Source organism: Symphodus melops (genome assembly GCF_947650265.1).
Source record: "Symphodus melops genome assembly, chromosome: 17".
In the NCBI taxonomy this organism is placed as follows: Eukaryota; Metazoa; Chordata; class Actinopteri; order Labriformes; family Labridae; genus Symphodus; species Symphodus melops.
The window spans coordinates 3,797,703-3,817,553 of NC_136707.1; the positions used below are offsets into that span (position 1 = coordinate 3,797,703).

General features: G+C 41.1%; 1 protein-coding gene across 2 annotated transcripts; it reads left to right on the forward strand.

The window, feature by feature from the left end:
• The first annotated feature begins 190 nt into the window (after window positions 1-190).
• fus (FUS RNA binding protein) lies at window positions 191-14,490 on the forward strand. Of its 2 annotated transcripts, none has more exons than XM_079366096.1 (15): window positions 191-395; window positions 1,515-1,539; window positions 1,729-1,910; window positions 2,001-2,184; window positions 2,406-2,629; window positions 2,854-3,049; window positions 7,337-7,371; window positions 10,332-10,367; window positions 10,682-10,791; window positions 10,882-11,011; window positions 11,104-11,202; window positions 11,390-11,522; window positions 11,932-12,029; window positions 12,676-12,808; window positions 13,659-14,490. In XM_079366096.1, exons 1-15 carry the CDS (start codon window positions 383-385, stop codon window positions 13,696-13,698), a joined length of 1,638 nt encoding a protein of 545 aa, XP_079222222.1. In that variant the 5' UTR covers window positions 191-382; the 3' UTR covers window positions 13,699-14,490. The 2 variants fall into 2 exon arrangements, with proteins under 2 accessions (XP_079222222.1, XP_079222221.1); XM_079366095.1 differs by having other exon boundaries at window positions 192-395; window positions 11,932-12,041.
• Window positions 14,491-19,851: the final 5,361 nt, after the last annotated feature.

A 19,851-nucleotide genomic window follows, 5' to 3' on the forward strand; every position in this document is an offset into this window, starting at 1 on the left:
GGGATTGTATCACAAGACGTGTGTGTGAAAGTAACCTGTAATTCTAATTGTTAAACATACTGGAGTAAACACCATAATTTACTTTTAAAAAAATTAGAAAAGAAGACTTGTTGCTGATGAAACTATTCCTTTTTTCTATTGTTTAATTGTACTTATCTTCCGTTTTGTACTCTCGATTGTACTGAAATAGTCTCTCCTGATACGAAAGGCACAGACAGCTGCAGCAGCAGCTCGCCCCCTCTCGGCCGAAAGAGGAACTGCAGGACTGCGCTGTCAAGTGGACGCCTGTGTGTTTCTTCATCTTCTCCGGTTCAGTCGTTTAACAACAACAACAACACATTTGATCCCGGTTAAAGTCGACGGCTATTCCTCGGTCATCGTAATGTCGTCAAACGGTGAGGGAAAAAAAAACAACAACGTCGCAATATAATGAACAACCGTTATCAACGTCGGAAATAACGGGCTCTGACTTCGCTTATAATAAGAAATATCGCCTCCAATATTTAACGTTACCAGTTACAAGCTAAGTTAGCTAACTTAACCCGCTCGATAACTCGCTTTAATGTCAATTAATATCGTTTATTAACCTGCTACTTAAATATGTGTATAATTAAATGCTGCTGTTTGAACTGGTAATGTTGCTTTCGTTATAAATTACTCCGTTTATTACCATATTATATGCATTTCTACCGGCAAGCTAACACTGACTTGTTTACTGTTAGCATACAGTTGCTATTGGTAGCCTATTGCTATTCAGGTAACCTGCTATTATTAAGCTAAACCGTGTAGTGTCATCAGCTAGCTGGGTAGGTAGCTGCTGTGTTTGTGACCCAGTTTCTGCAGGCGGCTCAGCCCTCCAGCACACACACTGAAGATGGAGCTAAAGATGATGGGGAACACTTCATGTGTGTCTTTATCTCACAATAAACAGCAACTTTACAATTTTGCCCGTGAAGGCTGTTTACATGTCCTTCCCCCATGTGGTTGAAGGTGATGGATTTATATAGACAGACAAACAAGTATTCAAAGGGTCTATTTACACAGAGACAGGGGGAGAGTGGCTCTAACTGTCCCTGTTAAATTCACGATACCAGGTTCACGATGTGACCCTCTCACCATTTATTTTATTAAATGAGACTGTGGGCAAATGATGACTGAAAAGGATTTCTTCAGGTGATGCAAATCTGCCTGTCAGTGTGGTTTGACATTTTATTATTTTCTTTTCTCACAACAAGAGGAGCTTCTCATCGTGCTGTCGATCGATTTCTGCATCACATCGGTTGTGTTGTTTGTGTTGTTCCTCGTCTTCTTGCAAGATTTGCACACAGCGTTTATTCTCTTCTTCCTTCTTTCGTTTTTTTGTCTTGGGGGAAGACAAACTGCTTCCACGCCTCCGATTTGACTCGATTTATCAGGATTTCACAATTAATCTTTACATCCCCATTGTCAAATATGCCTATTGAAATCTCCACATGTTTTATCAGTATTAATGTTTGTTTTTGTTTGATCTGTAGATTACTCCCAAGCATCTGCCCAGGGGTAAGTACTGTAACTCTAAACAAGAGTTTGACCGTCATTGTCAGTGGGAGGAGATTGATATGACTCACTTGTATTTTGTTTTGTTTTTTACATTTTATATCTTGGAAATTTATGATAAAGTGCTAATACTTTTTTCTAAGCTGTGTGTTCATATTTTATACTTACCCTTTTCTTTCTACCTGCTTGCAGTTATGGGTCCTACGGTGGAGGTGGAGGTGGAGGTGGAGGTGGCGGTGCTAACCAGGGCTATGGTCAGTCCACTGGCCAAGGTTATAGCCAGCAGGGATATGGAGGCTACAACCAGAGCTCTGATGTCGGCTCTGGCTCCTACAACCAGGGAGCATATGGCAGCTATGGTCAACCCCAGTCAGGTAGAGGAGTACTTGACTGAAACCATGACGATTTGAGTTGCACTCAGCGTTAGTGTTAATTTGAACTCCATGTCTCCTCTTTTCTTCCAGGGTATAGTTCACCATCTTCCAATCAGGGAGGAGGAGGAGGAGGAGGAGGAGGTTATAACCACCCCAGTCAGTCCTATAGCTCTGGAGGCTATAACAGTAACCAGTCCTCCAACATGGGCTACAACCAGCAGTCCTCCTTCTCTGGATACAGCCAGCAGCAGCCTCCTCCTCCATCCTCTGGAGGGTGAGACAACATTACCTCCTGCTTCAAAAGTTTAAATGAATGGATCTGACTCCAATATGGACAGGAGTAGATGTGTTATGGTCATGTATGTGAGGAAACACAAGCAATACTGCTTTGTAACAACATACTTTGACTTTTTTTGGGCCAACTATGTCTAACTTTACTGGGGGTTGCCAAACTGCAAAACATCAAACACAACTTGTCTCCTTCTCCTTAAACAGCTATGAGGGGGGCTCGCAGGCCCCCGGCTACAACCAGCCACCGAGCAGTGGACAGAGTGGAGTTGGTTATGGCAGCAGTGGAGCTCACACTGGAGGCTATGGGGGCAGCGGGAGCCACCCACAACCACCCCAACATGGAGGAATACCACACAACCAGCCCCCCAGCTACAACTCTTCTCCTCCACAGAGCTACAATCAGCAGAGCCAGTACGGACAAGGTGGAGGTCAGTTGTATGTTTTAGTTTCCACAGGGAGGAACAGCTGTTACAGCTGCACATTTTACAGCTTAGAATAATCTGTCGCTCTCTTTTACAGCCTGCACAGAATTATGTCGGTGGAAACACAATATTGAAGTTTTTGATTGTTATAAAGCAGCTTTGTAAGAGTTGGTGTTGCACTTTGAAACAGCTAAATCTGTTAACATCAGATTTTCCCTCAACTCTCTCAGGTTATGGTGACGAAAGCCCTCCTATGAGTGGCGGAGGGGGCGGAGGCTACGGTGGCCCTGATGGTGGTTATGGAGGTCCGGATGGCCGCGGCGGCAGGGGCCGTGGGGGTGGATTTGGAGCTCGCGGTGCTGGAGGATATGATCGAGGGTTTGACCGAGGGGGCAGAGGTGGACCGAGAGGTCGAGGTGGCATGGGGTGAGTGTCAGTGTTAGTACTTCTGTCGACCTCATGAAAGAACACATTAGTAGCTACATTATATATAGCTACATTATCATAAAGTAACCGAGGGGGGAATTCTGGTGTGTCAAAACTTGCTTAAAAAGAAAATGAATCCCACAAGGTGTTAAAGCTTCACAAACCAACTGAGAAGTTGCTAACAGTGTTTGTTTTTAAAGCTGTTAAAAAAAATGTTAATTTGTCTTTGGAAGCACCCTTCTGGAAATTTAACAGAGGATATCTGAAGATCAAGTCTGGTGCCACATCTCTGCTCATGTGACTTAACTAGTAAGAAAAACATTCATTCCATAAAACCAGGACAGGAGCACTAAAATCCAAACTTTAGTTTACTTTATCAAGATCCCAATAACCGCAGGCTGAAGCAAATGTTAATCCACTATAGAACAGACTTAATGATCTCTGCAGTTATATGAAGACCTTTTCTCTTACATGGGTTAAATACATTGGCAAACATTTAACTGCTGGAACCTAATGACTGTACAACAGTAAACTAAATGTTCAGAGCGCAGTTCCCTCACACTAAATGAAGGTGGTGTTTTAAATGTTTGGTGTCTAATATGTAGATCCCTGTTGATGAAAGTATAACGTATATAAACACAACAGAAGACACTGGGAACAAAAAAAAAAACAACCTCATGAAATATATGAAGCCTTGAAGACAGCTCTATGAGCTGAACCGGGGTAAACCTGTTGGTGCTGAAGTCAGTAAGTTGAGTGAAGGTCTGACCGTGGCTCACAGATTTAACAGTCCACATGTCTCCGTTTAAAACTGACACAAATAAAAAAAACATGACCTGTCACACAAACTCAAGCACACTTGAGGAAAAGTCGTCATTGATTCTTGACATTAAAAAAAAGAAGGAAAACATGGGTAGGTAGGTATTTTGGGGAAACTTCATTTTACTCAAACACTTGAATGATTCATTTCCTGTTATTTACACTTCAGTTAGTTACAAAGGTGAATTCAGACATCTACACTTCCCAATCTGTGCTTTTTGTCACTTCATAAAAAATAAAACAACTAAAGAAACATCAGCTGAAATGCCACATGTAACCACATGTTGGGGGGTTTTCATGGTGGTTTGACTGGTTGGAGTGTTTGGTGGTGTTGCAAAGACTAGGAAAACTAAACATGCAGCTCTTAACACGGAAACGTTTGTCAAAATAAGAATCCCTCTGACAATCTAAGCAGACTGTTCCTCCAACTTTATTTGTTCAAACTTGTGAATGAAAATTATACATGATGAAATAAGTAGAATTATACAATTTAAAGTTATCAATTAAAGGAAGATCCACTAGATGTCGCCCTTACGCGCCAGCATTATACCCAGGGACTTAAAATATTAACGGACTCAGCCTGAGGGACGTCAGCAGTCTGATACTGCAGGGGGCTCCGGAGACTCATCTCTTGATGAACCGTTATATCGCGTCTACCTGTCAATCCTGTCAGCTACGCGCTAAACTATGGGTGGCGCGTATCGTTACGGCTTTTTTTCCAGTTGTGTGTGTGACTCCCTGGGATCCTGGAGCCAGCCTCAAGCGAAAAAACTCTGAAGAACTGCAGGATTTTGGACTTCCGCATTGGCTTTATTTTTCGAGACCAGAGATTGCTGCTTGATTGAACCAAAACAAACTGCTGTTTGATGACACCTCTGCTATTCTGAAGCCACCTTCAACCCCTGTCCACTCGTGTTCGCGCGAAGGAATCATGACTTAGAACCCAACAGAAAAGCACCAATGAAGCGCAAGTGGCGGACAAAATTGTCCACCCTGCATTGTTGTGTTAGCAAGCTACTGTTAGCGCACAGGTTTGCTTATGGTTTCATATTGCACATTAATTGACACAGAAGGACCGAGGAGGAGAGTTAGTTTGCATGAATAGATCTTAAAATAAGAGTATCATCAGCGTATGGGAAAATCTATGAGGCACAAACTCGTATGGTAAGTTGACACTTTTGTTTTCAGAGGTTACACTTTGTTTCATTTACTTCTCGACCTCATTAAGTTATGAACTCATAAATGAATAAGATGGCCATTTCGTTCAGTTTACCTGCATTCATCCTGAGCTATAATTAAATGTACTTCCCCTCTATTACAATATGTGCAAATTAATACCCAATGCATTTTCATGGCATCCTTTTAAGACGACACTGAGCCAGACTCGTCCACTTAACCAAGCGTTGTCCAACAAAAGTGATTGTGCATTTTAATCCTAATCCATTTTTTTTTTAAATTAAACTAGTTTGATAATGTTGTTGTTATAAAATTTGAGAAAGAAAGGACAAATCTTAACCTGACGTGTATGAGATGTGATGGCTTGACTTTATAAAATGTCTATACTGGAAGTTAAGGATTCTATAGAATTTCCCTAACCAACCCACATACCATCACGACTACCGCTATTAATTTATAGTTATAGTTGATATTCATAAATGTGCTAACAGTTCAGCTAGCTTGGTCAGTGAGCCTCTACAAACTCGAGAGTCAAAATGGTTTTAAGCAAAAACTTACCGAAATGGCAACTTTGTTCAGACCTAAAGCAAAGTTAATGTTTACCTAAAATTACTCACGCTGCTTTGAGTGTGAGAATGCGATGACCGAACCCAACACACAAATGTTTGACGTGCTGCTATGCCAGAGAAGTCTTCGTGTCGGGGTTCATGACATCATCAAGAGGCACATCAACAGGTTTTACTGCCTTCTCCAAGAACTCTGTCTTGGATTGTGGTGGTTGTGGATTAGTGGTACAGTGGGTAGTCTCTCAACTGGATGGTTGGGGTTTCAGTCCACAACCACCAGCAGTCAAATGTTGAGGTGTCCTGTTGGACACGAGACACTGAACCGAGAATTGCGTGATTGGATTTGTTGATACTGAAGGTCACTTTACCAGGCAGTTTCTGCTGTCAGTGTGTGACTGCGACGTTAAGTGTAAAAGCAGCCTTGAGTAATCCAAGTCCGTATACACATTTACTGCCTTTTCAAGCTTTTCGAGGTTGGACAGTGTCCAGTTTGGTGAACATTTAAAAAGGATCATTGCCAGGATTTAGCTGATGGAAACTGACCATTTCATGTCAGCTGTAGACCATCTGTTAGCTGGCTCTGTTGTGCAGAAGTTTTACTCTACATACATAACAAGTGATGTGACGCTGATAAAGAAATAAATTCATCATGATTAAGAGTCTACTCTTGATGTGTTCGCCTCGTTTTCTCTTGACATGATCTGCTTTTCTACATGCAGCCAAACAAAGCCCTCTGAAACACTTTCTGACAATACTCCTTTGAACACAAATGGATACCAGAACGCTTCCATCAAACTTGTGTCCCTTGATTACAGGTTCTGTAATATACAAAATCTGTAAAACGATATTAAACCATTTCTGATGAAACTTCATGATGTCATAAGAATCTCGACACGGTCAGGCGTTAGCAACAAACATAAGCCCTTTTTCATGTAGCTCATTCATTATTGTATTACTTTGTTTGAAGTTGCACCTCACAACAACTACAGGTTTGCTTTCTGGTCTGAACTCACCTCTCAGACGCCAAAATACATTACCATTGCCTCCCCTTGTCACCTGTCACCCCCTACTTCCCAAACGACCCCTGCAGGATCACTGTGTCATTTTCTGCTTTAATCAACCTGTGAATCTTCTCCTAGGCTTTACCTTCTCTACAGGCTGGCTTTCTACGCTTAAGCCATCAGTTTGGAAAATGCAAAGTGGGGAAAGTTTTGAGACATGCTTGAGTCTTTCTGCAGCGTGAGAACCAAAAAACGTGCAGACAAAATTTGGTAGAGAAAAGCCTCAAAGAGCATTGGTTATGGAATTTTCTGTAATCAGTGAAAAAGTAAAAGTTGTATGAGCCCTAAAAAAAACCAACATCCATCCAGGTAAAGGTTGTTATGTTGGGGTTGGTTAAATTAAAAAAAAAAGTTATACAAAGAAATTAAATGGGTACATACAAGTCTCTCAAAGACTTGATGCTACTTGAAGGTAGAAATGGCAAAATATCAGCTGCCTATGAACACACAACGACAAGGTCTTTAAACTGGCCTCATGTCCTCAATGTGTATTGGATGAACTCTGAACAAGATTGAGTAAGGGTTCTGTAAGCCAAATGCCAAATATAGAGGGGTGGGATTAACTGGGTGACTCTGAGAGGGAACGTTACCCACAACCCAATGAGGTGAAATCCCTGTCAGCACCATCCTCCAATGCGTGTCGTTTCTCTCTTCCTCCTCATCAGAATGGGCGATCGTGGAGGATTCAATAAGTTTGGTGGTAAGTGACAAGAAAAACACTTAAACAAAAGGGTTTTGTGTTTGAAGTGAGTAAGCTTAAGAGGAGGGTGAGATAAGTGGTGGTAAAATGTCAGGTAATGTAGTCAGTGGTTTGTGAAATAACTTAAGGGGGGATTCACTTGATAAAACTGCACCGATTTTTCAAAATAAAACCACTGGAGTGAAAACATAAAGAAAGAAAGATGGTTCCAACTGTTGGAATCTCTTCAAACATACACTTAAGAGTGAATTCGTTTCAACTTCGTGTTTTCAGTGGCACCGCCAGGTAAGGACATCTGTGTGTTTAGGTGATTTCTGAATGCATGACAGTCTCAAGTTACAGAAAATGTCCTCTCACAGAGGTTGAAAATGTCCAGCAGAGGGAGTTAGATGGTGCAAAATGGCCGTACATGTGCCTCTCGTCTTTGGCGTTGAAATGTGATGGTAAATTGTTTAGAGATATTGTCTGGTGATCCGTGAGTCATATGACCATATAAGGCGTTTCAATCTGAAATGAAAGAAATGAGTGATAACAGTTAAACAGGTATGGAACATGACGCATGTTCAGAAAGTGAATTGATTAAAAACTGATGAAATAATAACTGTGTGCCTGAGATGTAACAATGGGCAGCTTTGCCTCCCAAAAACATTTTGGTCAAAACTGTACAGAAAGATTCGGATCTTCGATTAAGTGATGAGAGTTGAAACGTACCAACTGGTTTGATTGCATAGCTGAAGAATGTGTTGGGTAAGATGCAACTTGATACTGTGGACATTGTTCTGTTACTGGAAGGAACATTTATTTCTTGATCCGGAGTCCGTCTGGAACATACAAAGATTCCGACGGGATCCAAAGAAAATACTGAAGCACATAAATCACTTAAATGTAATAAAGGTGCACAGGACTAACGCTTGGACGCAGTGCGTCTTCGTCTCAGTCAACCAGATTTGAAAAAGTGCAGTAGGAGTGTATTTAACTTGATCAAATCTGTTCAAGGTTATTTTTTGGGTGATAACCTACTGTCGTTCTAGATTACAAAGGAAAAAGAAAAAGGGTGTAAGATCTAATACATTTACAAAAAGGTGATATATGATGATAGGATAGGTGGTAGGTCAAAGGTTATATAGACTACAAACACAAGGTATGTACAGACAATAGTTAAGAACCGTAAAATATAAAATAATCAGACAAACATTGCAATACTATTTGAGTCTTAAATGTGTTTACAATCAAAGCATTTATATGATGATAATAATAATACATGTTAATTGTTTGATGGCGCCTTTCAAGCCACCCAAGGTCACCTTACAGGGATAATGGCATAAAGTCTTTCTATTTTGCAGTCAATATGTTATGCAAGATAGCAAAAAAATAGAGACAAACAGAGATGAATAGGATCAGTCATCCACATGGCGTGATGGAAATATGCTTGTATGATCTATTTGCATTGGCCTTATGTCCTGAAGTAGACAAGTCATCATACCACTTTAAGCAGGCACCTATTTGGATGCTTATCACAGACCTGGAGTACTTTTTGAAAGCCGCTTGAAGCACTAATTATACCTAAGCTAATCTCAACTGAATACATGAAAATCATTCCCAAAAAAATTATCAAAGTTGAGACAATACAGAAAAAGGACATGCTGCTGAAAAGAATTTAAAACAAATCTAAAATAGTTTTTACTAGACGTTTTTTGGTTTTAAAGAAGAAAAAAAGTTCAAGTTATGGGGTAAAGGTCCATTCTATTAACAATTCAATACAATATACAATGACTTAACAATGTCAAGAACAGTTTTCTATAAGTCGTTAAAGTGACTGTGGTCATTAGAAAGGTGTGTCTCTATCCAATGAAAGTTATCTAAACAATGATGAGTCATGCACATTTTGTGCCAAGACAAATACTGTTGTTTGTCTATGGCGAAACTGTCTTTGAAGTAAAATTAAAAAATGTTTGGTGACTTCTGTGACTCTGCATAAAAAAAAGTGGTCTGCTTGGTTTTAAATATCAAATGTTGACTGTTCAGTCATACGGTTCAAAGGTTGTGGTGGTGCGAGCCATTGGGCTTTAGCTTGACAATGCAAAGATTGTTTTAAAAATGGAGCTTTCACACCAACCCCGGGGAATCTGGAAATGGAACAAGTTAGTTGGTAATTGAAGTGATTTAAGGTCAACACAAACTAAATAATTTCTCAGGTGTTTCAGTTCACTTTGAGACCTCAACATTCGAGGTTGGTTTCCTGAATGGGGAAGGTGTGCTTCACTGTTTAACTAAACACCAACATATTGAAAATCTTTCAAGCTCTTGGTTCGACAAACTTGGTGTTCCTTGCCATGTAAGTTGTCAAGGTTATCAGTTGGTTTACAGTATAAACAGGAATTCCTTTGACCTGTGTAGGTATTGGTTCTGAGAGTTGGACATCTTTGTTGGAAAGGAAAGAATCATAGGGTACCAAGAAATGCATCAAGAAGAATGCATTGACTCGTCGAATGTTTTAAACATCATTCCTGTGGCTCTGAACGACGTTCCATAGAGTTGTACATGACTGGGTTTACTTCATGGATCAAAACAAATGAAACTATTGGAACTGTATTCCATGTGTGATGCTTATTCTTGTGTTCAAGATCGACCTGACAGTAGTGTAAATATTTCGCACCATCTTGTTCTTCTGAATGCTGTGTAGTGGTACATTCACAAGTGCTGTGAAGGTTGGTAACCCTCAAGTGTTTGATGCAACAATGACAAGGTTTTAAGAAAGGACTGTGACTGAAATGCAGGCGCTCATGGAAGGTACCTCATATCCCCATGTAAAAAGGGACTGGGCTCTTAGTGATGGTACACTTATAGAGAGTAAAAATAAAACACATTTGTGATGACTTTGTGGTGTGTAAATGTAAGGTATAGATTTGCTGTTCCAGCACTAATTTATGTTCCGTTCTTTTGTTGTTGCCTTTTTCCAGGACCAAGAGACCTGGGACATGGAGGACCAGGCTATAGTAAGTTTAGACATGTTTCATTGGACCAGTCTAAAAGGCAGGGATATTAATTCATTCATTTTAACCCAACCAAGTGCAGGGGATCAAAGGTGAATATCCGCCAGCTTAAGAGACAGATATCTCCTCAGGAGTTGGTGGAAAACCAAAACAGTGCTAAAAGTAGAGAGAACATTTGAAAGCTCTGATGGGACGACTCTGCTTTAAGCATACAGCTGACATACCTGTATGCTTAAAGCTGATCTTGAACTTGAATGTTTGCGAAATCAACCCTTTAGGATGATGATAATTCTACTCTTTGATCCATCTGCCAATAGTGCAAGACCAGGATAACTCTGATAATAACACCATCTTCGTGCAAGGCCTGGGAGACGACTACACTGTCGAGTCTGTGGCGGACTTCTTCAAACAGATTGGGATTATTAAGGTAGCTCTCAATCACTTCTTCTGTTCTAAATAGTAATCGGTGTTTTGTGTTTACACGTTAAACCGCTGTCTCCTTCGGTCCGTCCTTTAGATCAACAAGAAGACAGGCCTGCCCATGATAAACCTGTACACCGACAGAGACAGCGGGAAGCTGAAGGGGGAAGCCACGGTTTCATTTGATGATCCGCCCTCAGCTAAAGCTGCGATCGACTGGTTTGATGGTTGGTTGTTCTCACTCATCGATCACACAGATCTGATAGTCACATACCGGCCGTACCAGATCACTGTAACCTCAGACGTCTTTGTTCAACAGGTAAGGACTTCAATGGAAATCCAATCAAGGTATCTTTTGCCACCCGCAGAGCTGACTTTGGAGGCCGAGGTGGCATGAGGGGCGGTCGGGGAAGAGGTGGTGAGTTTATTCATTTTGGGGCATTTTGTCGTAGCAGCAAAGATTCAAAATGTGTCCTTGTCCTTGAAGGGAACGTTCATTTTGAGAGTTCATTGTTGAATTTGGAAAAGCAGAGGAGAGTTCTTACCACTGATGACCAAATTAACAGACAGAAGGCCTGAGCGGTTTTCTTTCTCCCCCTGTGCAGCTCCAATTGGTCGCGGTGGATTTGGTGGAGGTCGAGGGGGAGGTTTCCCAGGAGGCAATGGGGGTGGAGGTGGTGGAGGAGTTGGAGAAAGAGGAGGTCAGCAGAGAGCTGGGGACTGGAAGTGTTCCAACCCGTAAGTCAGGATTCAGAGATCCAACGTATCGATTGTAGAAGGATGAGGAAGAGAGCTGGTGTATAAAAGCTGCACAGCTTCGATTATACAAGACCTTATATCTTTAATGAAATCTTAGTGCAGTGGTCACATGGAAACGATCTTCATATGATACACTGTCACTGATAAAGATATGTTTCTACTGCCAATATTAGAGATGTAGTGGTAAGATGTTATGAATGTATGTGTGAAGCAAGTTTAACTCTTAATTCAAAGAGGATTAAAGGCTCATTTAAATTCAGACGAGTTGGCTAACCTTGAGTTCAGGAGGACGATGTTAAGACAAATCAATGCAAATCAATTCAAACAAAGTGTAAAACTCCTTTTCTTTTTTCATTTCATTCTGTTCCTTCTACAAATGTCTCTGCAGTAACTGTGGCAACCTGAACTTCTCGTGGCGCAACGAGTGCAACCAGTGCAAAGACCCTAAACCTGAGGATGAATGTGGGATGTCCCCGATGGAGAGAGGTGAACCTTCCTGTATGCTCTTTTCTAATTCTATCATTTGTAGTTAGTATTAATAAAGCGATGGAGGCGGGCAAGAGAACTAGTTCAAATAGAAGTGATTGTACCCGACCTCAAAGGTTTCTAATAAGCTCCCTAACGTGCTAAAACGAGGATCAATATTAAAGATGCTTTTGAAAAATGGAGAGAGGCTAAAACAGAGACGTTTACAGACTGATGCAGAGCTGGCTAAACACTGAAGCTTCAGTGTCCACCACATGGCAACTCACGTGCACATTCACACGAGGGAGGAGAGGGATTGAAAGTCTCTCTTCAACGACTTTCTGCTGAACAAATGGTTCCTCCTGAACTGAACACATTATAACATTAATGATTGGATGAGGACATAATAACAGAAAAGCCTTTGAATAAACACTTCCTGCTGGCCATGTTCTTTGAATAGCTCTTTATGAGTCCATTGAATAAAACATATAATTTGCAATCATCCAATAGAGGCACATTTAATTACTATGACTCATCAGTGAGCACTGTGCTGTTGATTGAGTAAATAAAAATGTTCTGTGGTTTGTATTCATACCCTGTTCAAAAAGCACACGCTCTCCATCAGCTGTTTACAAATTGTCAACAAACCACTTGTTTTGCTTTAAAGGCGGGTACGGAGGAGAGCGCCGAGGTGGGTTTGAACGCGGCGGATTCAGGGGCAGAGGAGGGGACCGCGGGGGCTTCCGAGGGGGCCGAGGCAGCGAGCGGGGAGGATACAGCCCTGGAAAGATGGACGTAAGGTGAGAATCAGACCAGGCTCTATGGCAAGTTAGCTCGATGCGCTAACTGAAACACCGAAACAACTTGTGGTAGTTGTAGTTTTGGTTGTACACAAATGTTCTTCACAGAATCCAACCTAGAAGATAAGATCCACAAGTGGATAGATGCAGCCTGCAACAGACAATACAAGGGTGTTATCATAGTTCCAGTTATTGTGAAGCCACATTTAACAGTGACACCAGAACTGCCACTAAAATGTACAATTCCTGAGCCTGCTGCTTCCTACGTAGTTACCGGGTTCAGATCCTTCAAGCTTGACAAAAACCTTCTTTCCATAAAGACAGAGCATATTTAAAGACAATGAGTCCTCATCGTCTGCCTCTTCAAACTTCATGACTTGACGAGCAGATATCAAATCTGACGCACGCTGCAGCATGTGCCTGAACACTCAGAGGACTTAGACCTGTGGGTTTGCACCGTGGACGATTTGACTTGACAAAGTGGACATTTGAAAGTACAGAGAGCTGGAGGGTCCAAACGGAAGAACCCAACAGTTCTTCTCTGTCCGAGTACAAACAGAGATATGGTTACACCGAGCTATAAGTCAGCTCAGTGAAGTCTCCAGATAAAATGACCAGAAGAGTTTCCAGCTTTGTTGCTTTGACAGGAAATAAATCTGCTGCTAAGATGAAGCTGACATAAATCAACACCTCGTCTCTGAGAGGTCCAATTTGCCTGAGCATCAGCATATCATTTGTGTAAACGTCTGTTCAAGAGCGCACACACCTGTTCGCCCGGTTGTCTATGCCAATTGGTCGTATGCTGATGATATCATAGGAGTGTTTTTTTTGTTTGTTTGTTTTTCCCCAGGGGTGATCGCAGGCAGGAGCGGCGAGGGCGTCCTTACTAAAGCGTGTGTCGAGGACAAACAGTCCCACCTCAGTACAAAGACCAGTGTAATTAACCCCCCCCCCCCCCTCTCAAACCGGACCCAGCCTGAACCTCTCGCACCTTCTGTCAACTTCTTTAATCTGTTCTTGTGTACAAAAATGTGACTATCCCTGTTTTCTGCTTTCTCTCGTCCACGTCACTCGTTCGCTTTCAAGGTTTTTTCACCTCAGTTACAAGAACAAAGTCAAGACCACATTTCTGTTTCATATCTGATCATGTGCTTTTCTGGTTCTGTGAGAATGTTTGTGACATTTTACCCAACAAACCTTCTCAGAAACGTAATACTCACAAGAACATTTCAAACTAAAAGATAAACCAGTTATTACAACATTCTCATGCAGTGGTCAAAAAAATTCCAGAAACACTCGATGTATGAGGAAGTGATCACTTAATAAAGTTGAACTTCACACTGGAAGTGCTGCTGGAGCTTTTTCACCTCTTCTTGGTGTTTGTTGAAGTCGTGTCAGAATATTCCACTCAGCTTCTTCGACCTTCTCCTGCTGGACTTTTGGGTTTCTTTCCCACCAGAGTCAGGCGACCAAGAGAAAATATTTATGTCTAAATAAGCCAAACTCTTTTGTTTCTGCGTTTATTGACGTTTTATGACTTTTATTGACGAGCCTTTTGAGTCAACAGCTCCTCAAAACAAAGCACCACAATGCAGTTTGAACCAAAGTGTTCTTTCTGTTACGTTTCTATGTTGTTGCAAATTCACATGAAAAATAAAGAATTCAGGATTTAAACGTTAAAATGTGTTTTGTTTGTTTTTTTAATAAGAGGGGAAAGTTTGTTTTTACATTTACTCAAACGAGCCGTGGAGGTCAGATCTGCATCATGTTCAAACTGTGACCTGCTGTGCTGCACAAACTGCTGAGTCATACAAAGAGCTGGATTAAAACTGACACTTATCACAGATCTTGTCGAGCCTGGGGATTTCAAAACCTGTTTGAGAGCTTCTGTCCATGTCATTCACTGGCAGACTTCTTCTGTATACACAAAGCAGCTGCTGTGAGATAACACAGTAATAATGATGCTGAAAAATGCGGAAACAAAACCCAAGTCATGCAATGAATCCATGAAGTTGAACTTCTTTTTTCTTTAATCTTGACTGTAAGAGAGAGTTTTCTACTTTTCTGAATCTCTAACAACTTCACATGCAGCTTTATCGTCGTGTTGAGAATCCCTCCGCAGCGCTGTCTTCTCCCCGTGACGAGGTTCCTGGATTAGAATCCTCGTGTCTGTGGAGTTTGCATGTTCTGTCCTCGTTCGGTTCATTGGTGACTTGAGGTTGCTCGTAGGTGTGAATGTGACTGGTTGTCTGTCTCTGTATGTCAGCCCTGTTATTGACAGTCCAGGGCGCTGGGATCGGCTCCAGGCCCTCACGACCCAGAAAGGAGAGAACGGCTGTACAGATCATGGATGGATTCACACCATTCACTTAGTGTTTGCTTTACCTTCAGATAACAGATTCAGACAGATCAGTCCGCTCCAGTGTTACGTGTTGAGACATCTCGTTTTGAAACCCAAAGATTTTTGATTCACTTGAGTTGAACAGAAAAAGTTCTCATCTGACGTAGAACATTCTGGAATCATTGTGTTCATGGCCGTCAGGAGTTCTGATAAATCAACCCTTGAAGTAGCTGCTGACTCATTTCTTTTGGCATCTTACTTCAGGCCTCGCTCTGTTTCAGGAGGCAAATCATTGTTTGTTTTCAACGCCCTGCAAATCTCAAACACCGTCCTTAAACCTACGGGCTCCTCGGTGCTGGGGAGTCTCGGGGGTTATGTTGCGTGTCCCATGTACAGAGGCTTTAGTCGTCTTGTCTGTGGTCGTTGGTTCAAATCCGACATCTGCCCTTTGCTGCATGTCATCTCTCTCTCTCTCCCAGATGTCCCATCAAATAAAAGCAAAAAGCCTTCTATTATTTTACCAATAAAAAGACAACTCTTGGTTAAACGCTGGTATTCACAGACATGGATCTTGTTAATTCATTTATTTATTAAAAAACGGTATCAGATCTAAAGTTGCTCCCAGAGCTTGACGTTCCAGCCTGAAGCAAAACAGACAATCATTGTGCATCTTCAGTCAGGAACTACAGTCGCTTGTGAAAACTATTTGGACTCGCGCCAACAATCAAAGCTGTCGAGTCAAAAAGCAATCTCAGTTGAGATGCCAACGCTTGACCTGTGCTTTCGACTTATATAAATAATAATTATATAAATATTTTAGCTTCATGGGAAAAAGACTGAATTCTTAGGAGGATGCTGTTTTTGTAAATGCGGCCACATCTGTGCAGATGTTTGTAAAACATTTCTGTTGGGACAGAAGTATCTTTAATATTAATAAGTTTGTTATTCATCAGTTTGTGTTTGTGTATTTTTCCCGATGTCTGTTTCAAATTAAGGTCAAACAAAACAACATGTCCACCTCCTACACACATCATCAGACCGGTTTGAGCTTGTAAAGGATGTTTGCTCTACCAGTGATGGATTGAGTTCAGTTTAAGTCCTCGTAATCCTAAAAATAATATCTTTAGTCTATAAGGTGTTGAACTTTAAAACCAGCTCTGAGTATCAACCGAGTGTCTATCCTGTGAGAGCGCAGCTGGTCTGAAGCGTTTCCATTTTGAGTTCCTTTTGTTCAAACTTGGAAACGATGAAAGCTGATGAATGTATCGTTGTTGTTGTTTGGCTGATTTCACACAAAGCTGCGTTGCATTGTGCTGGCTTCAGTTATCAGCAGCAACGGCTCTCAGGTTCCCGTGAAAGAATTGTACTTTATAATCACAGAAGGAGCTGTTGTATCTCATCTGAATGTCGCCATGGAGACGAGTTGGGGACACTTGTAGTTTATAATAATAATAATACTGATAAAAATAATAATAATAAACAGTTCCGATGACATTAACCAAACAAACCAGCTGGAAGATTGAATGTATCTGTGTTGTTGTTTCTTAAGTGTCACTGCTGCCAGCTCGTCAGATTAATAAAAAATTAGTCACAGCAAGCAGAACAAAAGATCAACATTTTACTGGCAAACTTTAATGAATAGTAATTAGTGAGATATTTGAGTGCACTTTCAGAACCGGGGGAGCAAAGATATACTGTAAGCTGTACCACAAGCGTAAAGAGTTCCTCATAGCTGCTCGAAGCATAAACAGGCCTTTAGTACGCCTACATGTTTATAATAAGTTTTTAATAACTTTTTCCATCTCGTTTTCTGCCATGTCTGCTGTCTTTGTGGAGTCTGCAGTCTCTTCATGGGAGCCTGCACAAGCACGGGTTAGATAAAGCAGCTTCTGGCTCCACTCAGTATTTGCATATTGTTCCATGAAACCACAACTTCAGACAAGCAGACCTGAATCCAGGACAACAATCACGCCACTGAACATATAACCAGAGTCACTTCTCCTGTGAAGCCAGTTTGAGAGCAGAGCAGGCAGGTTTAATAAGCGCCTCGGGTATCATGTAAGGGCATGAGTGAGTAATTAATGTTATTATGAACAATGGCTGCCTCCCTGAAGCTCTGCAAGTGAAAGTAAACATTGACAAAGGAGCTTAAAAAAATGTGACATAATAAATGCATTGTATTCGACATGATTCTGAGCTCATTGATTACAGAAGTGTGTGTTTCAGTGAAAAATCATCTGTGGGTTTTTTCTTAGAAAAAAAAAATCCCTTTGTCCAAATTGCCAGTTGTGACATTGTTCAAATTTTTGAAGTCTATAAGAAAGGGGCGTGTCCAGACTTTTTTTGACTGGGGTGACCCGACTGACTTGAGTGGTGACCCTGAAGTGAACACACAGACAATTGCAACACGTAAAGGAATTTTAGGTAACCTAGTTTTTACAACAGGAGTAATTAAAAGCAGGATATCTTTAATTACAGCTCTATATGACCTTTCAACTGATAATTACTTTTAAGTAGATGATGATCTGTTGTGCTATTGTACAGTATGTTCTATAGGTGCGGTTGCCTCCAAGCACTCACTGATGGAGTGTTTCATTGTTTTCAATGTTCTTAATGGAAGTGTACGAGGGTTTTGTCTTTTTAAGATCAGCTTAAGGTAACAATAAGGAGAGAACCATGTCCGTGATCACGTATAAAAGCTTTCCTTTTAAACTCCATTACTCCACGCCATGAACCGCCTCCCTGGTTCGTCCACATGTCCTGGTGCTGTATGGATTAAATCAGAGTTCACTTCTGCATACGTGCACACTCTGATTTTCCCTCGGGATCAATAAAGTATCTATCTATCTATCTATCTATCTATCTATCTATCTATCTATCTATCTATCTATCTATCTATCTATCTATCTATCTATCTATCTATCTATCTATCTATCTATCTATCTATCTATCTATCTATCTATCTATCTATCTATCTATCTATCTATCTATCTATCTATCTATCTATCTATCTATCTATCTATCTATCTATCTATCTATCCCTGTACTCCTAACTATTGGAACAGACTTGATAAACTTTCTACAGACTCGTAGATCCAGTTTGCCTTTTGACACTTATATGTCACGCTTGTTCCTGGAATAAGAAGCGTGTCAGCTCAAACTAACCCAACGAGCATGTTTAGTAAAGGAAGGTATGTGTGGTTCTGTCCTTTTCATCACTCAAACTAGATGACAGCTAACCTTCTCGATGAGGATGACTCATTGGACACGACGACATGATGGCAAAGAAAGATCATTTATGATTTAATGTCTGAGAGCGACCTTCTCAATCACATAAAGTGCTGAGTCATCATTGTGATGTTTTATTTTTCTGCTTGCTTGAGGTTTTTCTCGCGACCCACACGGACCCCCAGGGGGCCTCGGACAACGTTTTGGGAAGCGCTGAACTATGGAATCAAAGCTGAAGAAACACTGGACAACAGACCTTTAATGTTGAAGTTAAAACAGATAGATCAAACAGATCATCTTAATTGATTAAAAAAATGCATGTGCAGTAAAAAGTTGGTCTACATAGTTACACAAAGGTTCATGCCCATAAAGAGTCCTATAATTAGTCATGCATACATAACCTAGTTTCATTAAATCGACTGTGGTATATAATTAGTAAGGGAGGGTTTAACTGTTTGTGTCTCAGCCTATGACCTACAAAATCTCATAATGTACCCATTTTACATTTACTGTAGGTGTTTTTTTATTTATTTATTATTTAAAGGCCACAGACTCCACATGTCCCAGTCAGTTAATTCACTTTGTCTAACGGCGTAGCAGAAGTTTGAGATCTGGGCACAGTTGAAGCTTCACATGCACAGTCAGACTAGCACACACACACACACACACACACACACACACACACACACACACACACAGCACTGCGCTCCCCCCGTTCGGTCTGCAGATCCCATTCCTCCCTCGTACCTAACACCTCTGTTGCTCCAAAGGCACAGTGGGGGGATCACGTCGTCCCCCCATAACTCCTCCGCTATTAAAGAAGAAACTGTCAAAGGGACGTAAACATCTTGCCTTGGAAAGGCAGTCTGAATAAAGTTACTATTTGACAGATCTTGGAGCTGGAGTGGATTTAAAAATCCCTCAGTGACACGGTGCACTCTGACGACACGTGTAGAACGAGCACGGCGTTTGGCTCGCTTGTGAGATTAGGATTACTGTTTATTCTTTAAACTCAGAGAAAATGAAATGATGTTGGTATGCCCAAAACGTAGAGGTGTCACTGATTGGCGTGTGTGTGTGTGTGTGTGTGTGTGTGTGTGTGTGTGTGTTTACTCTACGTGGCATTCTTTCTACATACATTATATTTGCTCTGCTGCGACAACACCAATGTACCCGTGATCCGCTGTGTTCACCCTCTGTCGGCACGCTGCCCTTAAAACTGTATACTGGTGAAAAAGAATTTCCCCTCGGGGACAATAAAATAAAAAGTCTAAAGTCTTTCTACCACGATGCAACCTGTTAATCAATGTCAATAAACCTTAATATTTTATAGTCAGCTATTTCATGTCAAGTAACTAGTTACACTTCTAGTGACCTTTAAACCTTTTTAGAATCTTTGACGTCACATTACGGTTTGTGAACCTTGAGGTTTGGCATTTGTGTTTAAAGTGTTTTCTATCTCCTCTGTTTCCAA